This window comes from Fundulus heteroclitus, chromosome 14, assembly GCF_011125445.2.
Source record: "Fundulus heteroclitus isolate FHET01 chromosome 14, MU-UCD_Fhet_4.1, whole genome shotgun sequence".
Lineage (NCBI taxonomy): Eukaryota > Metazoa > Chordata > Actinopteri > Cyprinodontiformes > Fundulidae > Fundulus > Fundulus heteroclitus.
Window position 1 is genome coordinate 31412920 of NC_046374.1, and position 10200 is coordinate 31423119.

The following is a 10200-nucleotide window of genomic DNA, read 5'->3' on the forward strand; positions in this document are numbered from 1 at the left end:
GTGAAGGTAGAGGGTCATTATCCACAGAGAAAACAAGTAACACAGAGAAGCCTTCCTCACCAAAACTTCTCCCAGAACTCATCCAGGAGTTCTCAAAACAGCAAACAGAGGCCTTGCTGCCTCGGTTAAGAGTTCATGAGGAAAAAATGGGAAAAATCTGCATCCACTGGAAGCTTCAGAGTGAAAAACACAGACGCTGCTGACCTAAACAACCCTAAAGTCTGCAAAGGGATTTTGATCCTGAAGAATATTCTATTCTAGGAGTGTGAAACTATCATAGCACTTTAACATGACATCAAGAATGTGACAGTATAGAGATAGTTTGCAGCTTCAGGATCTGGCACGCTTGCTCTAAGAAGTGGAAACATGAGTTCTGCTTTCAGAGGAAGTCCACCTCTGAATATATGACATTTTCATGTTCTGGCGTGGCCTAGTCCAAGTCTGGACTTAAATCTGATCCAGATGTTTCAGCGTGACCTTCAACAGGTCAGTCATGCTCCGAGTTAACAACGCCGCCCAGATAGGCTGTAAATTACTGCAAAAAAACAATTATAATCTTTATTGTCAAGACAAAGATGGGAAATATCTGGACACAATGACAAGAAACATGTTAGAGTTCAAGGTGAAGCTTTAGAAACCAAGACCACTCAGGTTGAAACAGCCACTGTGTTTGCCTTGGATAACATTTTCTCATTAAACCAATTCATTATTGCTTTTTCTGATATTCAAACTTGTTTAACTGAGACAAAAATAGCAAAAACAAACTCAAAAACTTTTTTTTTCCAATGTAAACATCAAGATCATTAAACAACCTCCTGATTCAAATCTGTCTGGGAAACAAGGCAATTTACCAATTAAATTGTATTTGTTTTTACTGTTTAAACTGGGGGTCTTATAGTTTAGATGAATAGCAATTAAAGGTAACTAAATAGTTACCTTTAATTAACTAATATATTGGTTAAAACCATTTTTCTAATTAATATGGTGATATTTTGACGTCTTTTAAAGTTACAACCATCAACTTGTCCTGCGTAAACAGGAACTCTGACTCCCCCTTGTGGTCAAAAGCAGATCCTAAAAATATGACAAAAGCTATGCCTATACATTTGAAGCAACGCAAGTTGTTTTAAAGATAAAAAATAATGTAACCACAGAAAACGAGGCAAAATACTGAGTTTAATTCATCCAATGATGTGTTTGCACACGTTCAATAAGCTCCAGCTGCAATACATCAACCACAGCATCTAACTTCAGAGTAGAAATCTTGTAAAAATACAAACGCACCAGGGGAAAAAATGCAAAAGCTGTACGAAGCGCACACGCCTTAAATATCAGCTTCTGTACATCACACACACACAGAGGCCTGAGCGCCGCCGCCTCGGACATCAGAAGGAACAAAATGAAGGTATATGCCACGGTAACAGGGAACCGACAGGTTCCTTCAGGAAGTCTGCGTCACAAAACAGGAAAAAAACAGGAGGTTTCACAACGTGCTGCAGGGTTCATGTCGTTAAAGGTTACTTTCTGGACTCTGTCCTAAAAATTAAAGGTGTTCAGACACTGCGAAAGTTTAGTTTTCATTTCCCCAAGATTACATTCAGAAAAGCCTTCAAAAATGAAACTATGGTCTATAAGTAGTAGACTTAATTTAATTTTTATCCATAAATGACTTCCCTGATGACTTTACTCTAAAGGAGGCTGAGACACACATGATGTCATATAATTTTGGGCCTTTTCAGGGTTTAATGATGATATGAATGGTCATTGTCCGAAAACACCAAAGAGTGACCAGATATAGATTCCTGTTGTTAGAAACCACTGGAGATGAACTTTGTTTAATCATTTCATCAAACGATGGAATGAATCCATAGCAGCCCCTAAACTTAAACGCATCCATAGCGACCGGTGGACGTACAGAAGGAAGCAAAGAGGTACAAATTTACTTTAAAGTTAAAATCAGGGTTGGCCGTCAGACGGAGGCCGACACCTAAAACAACGAGAGCATCCTGAATTAAAGGACTTTGAACCGTAAGCGGTCCAGACGGACGTCCCGGGGCTCACAGCTCCGTCTTCGGCCCAGAGAGAGGCACCTGCGGCTGGATCTCCTCGTCCGACGTCAGCCCCCCGTCCGTCTTCTCCACCAGCGCTTTGCTCTTTTTCTTCTTCTTCGCCTTCTTCTTCTCCTTCTTCTTCTTGGTGGCCTTCTCGCCGTCTGAGCTCCCATCTCCCTTCTCGCCTCCTTTCTTGCCCCCCTTCTTTTTCTTCTTCTTCTTCTTGTCCTCTGCTATGGCCGCCTGGTCTCCTTTTCTGGTGGGAGTCCAGTCCTCACTCAGGCAGGCTGGACGGACGGACGGACGGATGGACGGCAGGAGGTGGGCGGATGTGGCAAAAGGAACAAAATTAGAGACAGAAATGTTTAATACAGGGACAGGGAGGAGGAAAAAGACAAAATGACAGCAACATAAAGAGAAACTGGCTTCATTTTAAGCTTTTATGCCAAATTTACCAAGTTTGGACAAACGTCTCATGGTGCTGCGCCGTGTAATTTAACAAAAGCTCGACTAACACAAGCCCAGCTCAGGATTCTTAGATGTAGAACCAACTAGTTAAATCGTCTTTTCCTCTTGCAGAGCTTTGCTGGAAAAACTAAACTAAACCCTGCTGGTTGAGCTTGTGTGGGACTTCAGGACATGTTAATGATGCAGCGCCTCATGCTCTGTCTGCATTAAAACGACCCCACCAGAGCAAAACCTGACTATTGTTTCAGTGGAGAGAGAAGACAGCGACAGAGAGAACGAAGCTGGAGGATCAGTCTGCAAACAAAGAGCCAGATGATGGAGGACGTTCTCGTTGACCTGTCCTGATTCCAGGAGAGGAACCGTCTTTAGAGCCTCTGGTGACAAAAAGACCAGCTAGCTGCCGTTTACACCCAGCCTCTGATCTGAGTGAACGCTGTCGGCACTGAGCAGCGGCGGCGCGGCTGTTTAACGGCGGTCCGTCGGACCCAGGAAGCCTTTCTGTTGCCCAGACTCTCGTCTCCAAGCACGCCGCATCACGTGCCGCCTGACTCCATCACGTTCCACAATGAGCCGCCTCGCCGTCTACCATCAGACTTCACCGGCTTCAGACGCTCCAACAAGTGCTCACCTTGTCACAGGCATCAACACATCCAATATAATAATATAATATGTTTTATTTGTAATGCACTTTACACTTCAAAGAAATCTCAAAGTGCTGCAGAGGGCTAAAAACAGTGTTTTACAGTCACCGTTAACCGTTTCACACACATAAAATCATAATAAAGTTTCTAAAAGGCTTTTTTTTTTAAAACAAGAATGTGTTTTTTAAGGCCTCCACACTTTGCGGGGCTCTCTGGGAGGACACTTCAGAGCCGAGGGGTCCCCCGCCTGGAATGCCCCGCCTCCCGTAGAGGGGAGTAGGGTCCTGGGTTGGTGTATAAATAAACTTCAGCTCTTAGAGCCCAAACTCCACTTTTTGGCATCAACTCTGCTTCAGATGTCAAGTTTGACACGTTCTGCTGCTGAAACGCACCTGATGCAGAGAAACATCGACAGGTCTGTTGCTACATTTACCATCCAGCTGATCTGCCTTCATAAAAGGGTTTCTATTTCACTAATTTAGTAGATCTAACATGGTCCGGTTCTGGGTAACATGAAACAAACACGTTGCTGCTTAGGCCACCATTTCTGTTCTCATCTGGAGAAAAACAGTGAAAATACTGAAGTGACTCCAAATAATGAGCAAAACTCTCCTTTAAAATTTAGAATCCTCAAAAAAAAAAAAAAAAAAAGGACAATAAAACCGTGAGACCAGAGGGGGCTTTTCTTCCGCCCGGTTGTAATCTGCGTTAGGTGAGGCCCTGCCAGCTTCCTAAACCCAGAACGGCTTCAGAGGAAACATGCGGTTCAGAGAGAAGCTGAAGCAGGAAGGACAGATCAGGCTCTGCTCACCTTTGTCGCCTCCTTTCAGCACATGTCTGTCACACAGGTAGGTGGTCAGGTCCTCCTCCTGGCTGCCTTTGTACCACTCCTCAATCACGTCCTCGTACTGCTCCACCATCACGTCACACTGAGAGGGAGAGAGAGAGAGAGAGAGAGAGAGACCAGCAGCGCTCACACATCTGCATACACGCGTTTAGCATCTTCATGGTTTATGTCAATCACACAGTAGCAGAAACAGGACCTGGATCTTCTCTGATTTCTCTGATTGTAAAGTAAAAGTGACACAAATGTGTCTTTAAAACGGATTGTGCTGACGGTTCTCTACGGTCTAACATGAACAAAGAACTTTGCTTAGTCTCTGTGTGTGACTGCTGCAGCTAGCTGCTCCTTGCCAGCAGAAGATGATTTGTTTGCAGCCCTCAGACTGAGCAATGCTCACCTGGATGAGGGAAGTTTAAAGGTCAAGAGTTGCCCCTTTAGGAAAGTTTTAGAACAAGTAATTATTTTATCATGAGACAGCTTTATCAAAGTGTAGAGGATCCTAAATAGAGATCCTAAACCGGGCGGACCGACAGCAACGCACCAGAACTAATTTCAGGGTGGATTCAGCAGGAAAACGATGTTTACACGCACAAAATGTCACGATCGGAATAAAAAAAACCTAAATAATCAGATTGTACCGTTTATATGGGCACAATCAGTCACGCTGATCATAATGTTTATATGCACCTGACTTTTTTCATTATAGAATTCATCAAATTCCCCTAAAATAAATACCACAGAAGAAGAACTTCCATCTTTGCTAAACAACAAAAACAGTAAACAAAGCAGCAGAGTGTGAGTTTGTTGGTGTTCCCAGCGTCCAGTCTGGACTCGCCCCAGCTTCTAATTACGGTTGAAACGTTACTGAATAAATCATTTTACTGTTTTGAGCAGAAAGCTCGTATCAGGAGCTTCGACAGTTTTGCTTCCCGATGAATTTCCGCCACTAAAAGCAGAAGTACGTCACGTTTATGTCGTACGCAGACAGAATAACTTGATCCTGAGAGTTTTTTTATGCACGTTGATCAGATCACCAATCAGCATAAACCATCCTCTCTCTCATCTGGATTACAGTTTCATCCTGATTGAGCTCAATCCCATCACAGTATCCCGACTTGTTTACGTTTTTATTCGGATCGGCCATTTATTCCAATTACTTTTGTCTGTGTAAACGTAGCTAGTATCGTCAATGCCGATGATTTTATGCATAAAGGTCCGCTAGAAGTAAATCTACCAATTCTGCCAGCAGGACGGATCAATTATTCAGCCAGATTCATGACGGCAGCAAAGCATCTAGTTTCCCTGTTAGCTGCCAAAGCAACATTTTAACATATAAGTTGGTGTTTAACTTCTTATTAGAGGCTTTTTTTAGAATATCAACACAATTCTAATTAAAGAAATATTCATCAATGGTGTTTGTTTCTGTTTTTAATGGAAAAACTCTCAGAGTTAATGTCAGAGTTGACAGAAGCAAACCTGTTTCTTGAGGTCGGCCACCTCTGCAGACGTCTCGTTCCACAGCTCGTAGGGAATATCCATCACCACCTTCACCCCCTTATTCACCAGGCCATGGAGGGTGGAGAAGGTCTCTGACATGCCCTGCACACAAACACCCAGCGTCAGCGAGCGGCAGGAACGGCGAGCGGACGATGCCTCCATCGTTTCTACTACAGCGTTAAACGTCTCCATCCGTAAAGGGCAGCGGCCGCTCCGGTGTCGCGCTAAATACGGTAAAAAAAAACTGAAACTAAAAGTCCCGTTTCATTTGAACCTCTCTCTGCCCGTCTACATCCTCTGTGTCTAGAGACCGTCCGGTGCTCCAGAAACCGCCTGATCACACCAGCTCCCTGAGACCACCCAGACCAGGGGTCTGCAACCTTCGCTGCCTTTGGTCCAGCTAAGAAGAATCTGTTTAGAGCCCAAAGGCTAAGTGAGCCTCCAAAACCTAATTTACAGTTTTTACAATATTCACTACAAGAAATATGTTTAGATTTTTAAATAAAAGAGAAAAAACTACTTAATAAGCTTATTAAATAAATAAATGCATTGGATTCTTACATACACCGCAAAAAGGGGAACTAAAAGTAAGTAAAATGTTCTTGAAATGATTGTTTTTGTCCTTGATTTGAGCAGCGAGTTTAAATCATCTCCCAGTGGAAATAGATTTTTACACATAAAATAAGAACTATTCATCATCTAATTTCAAGTGCAGATGTCTAATTATCTTATTTTAGGGGCCAAAATACACATTCCATTGGTAGATAGTCTAATCTACCTGCTAAGTTTGAAAACATTTTCTACTTTTAGTTCCCTTTTTGCAGTGTAAGAGAATTAATCCATTTTCTTTAATGCAACATTCAACTTTGATATTACGTGCGTTATTGGTGTCGTTTCTATGAGAAAAGAACAACCAGAAGACCAAAAAAAATATTCACCCTACAAAAAAAAAAAAAATAGTCCTTACATAATTGGTGAAAGAAAAAAAAAAAAAGAAGCTTTCTTTCATTACCTATAGATTTTAAAACATTGCTCAATCCTATCATCTTATATTTGGTGACAGTTATTAGGAGCCACAGTGGAGCCGCTCTGTGTAAAGTCCACTGTGGTCCCTCAGCTACAGACAGAGACAGGAAGTCCATCGCCCTGAAGGGACCAACCACGGACAGAGAGGGACGGACCTTGGCGAAGCGGTTGCTGCCGGACCTCTCTTTGTGCAGGTTGTACTCCAGGAGCCTCTGACACACGTTTTCTACCACCTCGATGAACCGCAGATCTCTGGGGGGAAAAAAGATACAGCAGCGTTTAGACACGTCGTCCTTCCACAACGTTTTCTACCACCTCGATGAACCGCAGATCTCTGGGGAAAAAAGATACAGCAGCGTTTAGACACGTCGTCCCTCCACAACGTTTTCTTCACCGAGTCACAGCCGGTCAGTCCAACTGGGGCCGGCTTTTATCGTTATGGTGAAAAATTTCTGATAACTCTTGACGATAAATTCCAATTAGTAACGTCTGAAAACCCCAAAAAACTGCCAGGATAGTTACTTAAGCTAATTTCTCCACAGTTGGTTTCTTCTGCCAGCAAACTGGCTGACTAGAACTCCACCATAAAACTAATAAAAACAGAAATATACATACAGTAATCTAGTAAACTAGCATGAGACTTGTTTTACAGATTAAAAGTAGCTTTAAAGAAACATTTTAACCTTTTGGAAAGTGTTAAATTTACAGTACTTTGTATTAAGCTCATTTCTGCATTAAATATGGTTTTATTTATGGTTCTGGTGCATAATTTGAATCCCAAATGATTTTTTTTTTGTCATATGTGAGCAGAAAATCATCAGAACAGAAACAAAAAGGCTTGTAAAACATCCGTCTCTATTAGCTATTGTGAACAAAATCGAAAAACTAAAGATTTTTCTTAAACTAAACTAACATATTGTGCCAGTAGAGATTAAAACCTCTCTGTGAAGACGCTCCAGATTACAAATGAAGGCTTTATTAAGAGCATTTCCTCTGGCCGAGGTGTCGTTGCGTTTCTATATCCAGTTCCTCCACAGGAACTGAATGTGACCGGGTTCCCGTCCCCCGGGGCCTCTCTGTGTGACAGAAACGTCCAGAACCAAGGCCTCGCTTCTGCTTTCTCACCGGAGCGCCTCACAGCAGAGAGAGAAAAAAAAAAGACACAAAGAGCTGGAAGACACTTACGACTTGACGTATTTCACCGGCGGCGCCCCCTTCCCGTCTATGAAGTTGTAGTTGCTTTCGATGACCGCCTTGGTCTTGCCCGTCTCGTCGAACGCCGACTTCATCTCGATGCTGACGAACTTACAGACTGAAGGGAGGGGGGACAAAACAATCTGTCACTGAGGGACACATGGACCTACAGCACCAACCCGATGGTCCAGCAGCACCAGAGAGGACGTTGCAGCTCAGCCTCCTCAGATTAAAAGATTAAAGTTACGCATTTAGGTCTAAAACTAAGGAACCTTTTAGGTCCACCACACGTCACACCATCCATCAGGGCTGAGATCAGTCAGAAACCAACAGCTGCTGTCAGATCCTCCTCTCATCATGACCAACCTCCTCAATCCTGAAAATAAAAGCTCCGATCTTATTCCACGAAGACAAACCTGTTATTTGTCACCAGTCCATCAGGGGGCGACAGAGAACCACGCACACAGATACCTGAGGGCAATTAAGACAGGCCAATTGACCCAGCAGTCAGCCAGGGCGCCCAGAGAGAACCATTAATGCGCAGGGAGACCTCAGCCTGGCTCTGAACCCACAACCTTCTAGCTACAAGGTGCAGACTGCAGCCTAGCTTCTAATATTAATAAATAATAATAAAATAAATAATTTATGAAACAATTGTAAATAATTACGTAATAACATAATAATAACTATTATTATTATTATTATTATTATTATTATTATTATTATTATTATTATTATTATTGCTACATACTAAATGTGTCAGCATTTAACCGTAGTGCCGGACGATAATTCAATAAAAATAAATATTGATTGATAGACGTACATCGATGATAGAAGAAAAGGTCAATAGAAGTTCAATAGAATAAAGGTTTTCATTCCTTTTGCATTCTAGCCATGTAGGTTAATATTACAACATTACATCCTCCAAACCAATCACAACGCAGATCCAGGAACGCTCCGCCCCCTTCAAAGAGTTCAGAGGACACGTTCGTTTTGCTTTTTTTTTTTTTTTTTTTTTTAAACTTGTAGTTTTGGTAAAAAGTTGATTGAATAAAAGGGTTGAGTTTGAATTCAGCGTTCCTTTGTTTTCTGTATCTAAAAATAGGTTGCTAAGCAACAACATAAAATCGGCCAGGGCTGAACTTAAAATATATATTTAGAATGTGTTGCTAATTATCAATAAATATGATTTCCATTTCATCTATATGTTTTCTTTTTGTATCGTCCAGGCCTCTTTAACGCATCCCCCAGGGACCATTCTGGGCCTGAGGGTCTTGCTCAGGGACCCAGAGTGGCAGTCTCACGAGAGTTGAACCGGGAACCTTGCAGGCTCTCTAGGACAAGCGCCAAGAAGCTGTTGATGAATACATCAGCTGGAAACCCCATTTTTTGTATAACTGATGTCCAGATGATTGAGATATATATATATATATATATATATATATATATATATATATATATATATATATATAGTGTGTGTTCGTTTTTAAAACAGTTACTGTGTTTATGGGGCTATGATTGCCACACTGTTACCTGTAAAGCCTGCAAAGAAGTAGTGAGAGATCTTTTATCGCCACTTTTACCATTAATATAGAAGCACAACACATCTGGATAAGATTACCAGGCCACTACATATTAATAAGAGTAGAAATGCATTAAGCAGCATGTATTGCTTTTATCCACGCTGTTGTGACACAGAGCATGCGCTGCAGGGATCTAGCTAGGCTCCCTTCATGCAAATCCCATTCTAAAAGATAAACAGGACGAAAAGTCCCGAAGATCCTCAGCGCATCCAGGGACGCGAAGCCCGCAGACGTTGCGTTTCAGTCGCCTGTGACTGAGGCTATGGAGCCCGCGGAGGACCAGCAGCTGCTGCTGAACTTCAGCTTTACCTTCACATCTGTTGGGAAGATGAACCCAGTCTTCGTCTCCGTCGCTCTTAGCCGCCGCAGCCGCCGACATGACGACCAGGAGCGAGCAGCACAGCGCCAGCATCGCGCCCTCCGCCGTCTTCCGCTCCGCGTCGCTACAGAAAAGTCGCTCAAAGCGTTAAAAGGCGACGGAGACGTCCATTACGACCCAGTTCTTCCACATCACGAGCACAGGTGTTAAAAAGCGCGTCTGCAGCCACTTCCGATAAAGGGCGTCACGCACAGGACGCACGCGTCGATTCGGACCAATCGGCGAGGAAGAAGTGGCAGCGCCTTGACCAATAGGAGACAGAGAACGTTTGGAGCACAGATGTTGACGTGAGGTATCACTCCGCGCCTTTTTCTACGACATTTCATGTCAGTTTAAGAAAAAAATTAATGAAGTGAAAAATGCTCATAAGTAAACCAAAAATAATACTAATAAATTCATTAGAATTAAACTAGTATATATATATATATATATATATATATATATATATATATATATATATATATATATATATATATATATATAATTTATTTTTTTTGTTTTAGTTTTTTTTTTAAAC

General features: G+C 42.2%; 1 protein-coding gene across 1 annotated transcript; it reads right to left on the reverse strand.

Annotated features, from left to right (window-relative positions):
* Positions 1 to 1156: 1156 nt before the first annotated feature.
* Positions 1157 to 9875, reverse strand: cnpy3 (canopy FGF signaling regulator 3). Its single transcript, XM_012849566.3, has 6 exons — positions 9614 to 9875; positions 7713 to 7839; positions 6683 to 6779; positions 5481 to 5603; positions 3972 to 4089; positions 1157 to 2338 (listed from the first exon to the last, which is right to left on the reverse strand). Exons 1-6 carry the CDS (start codon positions 9714 to 9716, stop codon positions 2058 to 2060), a joined length of 849 nt encoding a protein of 282 aa, XP_012705020.2. The 5' UTR covers positions 9717 to 9875; the 3' UTR covers positions 1157 to 2057.
* Between the last annotated feature and the right edge of the window lie 325 nt (positions 9876 to 10200).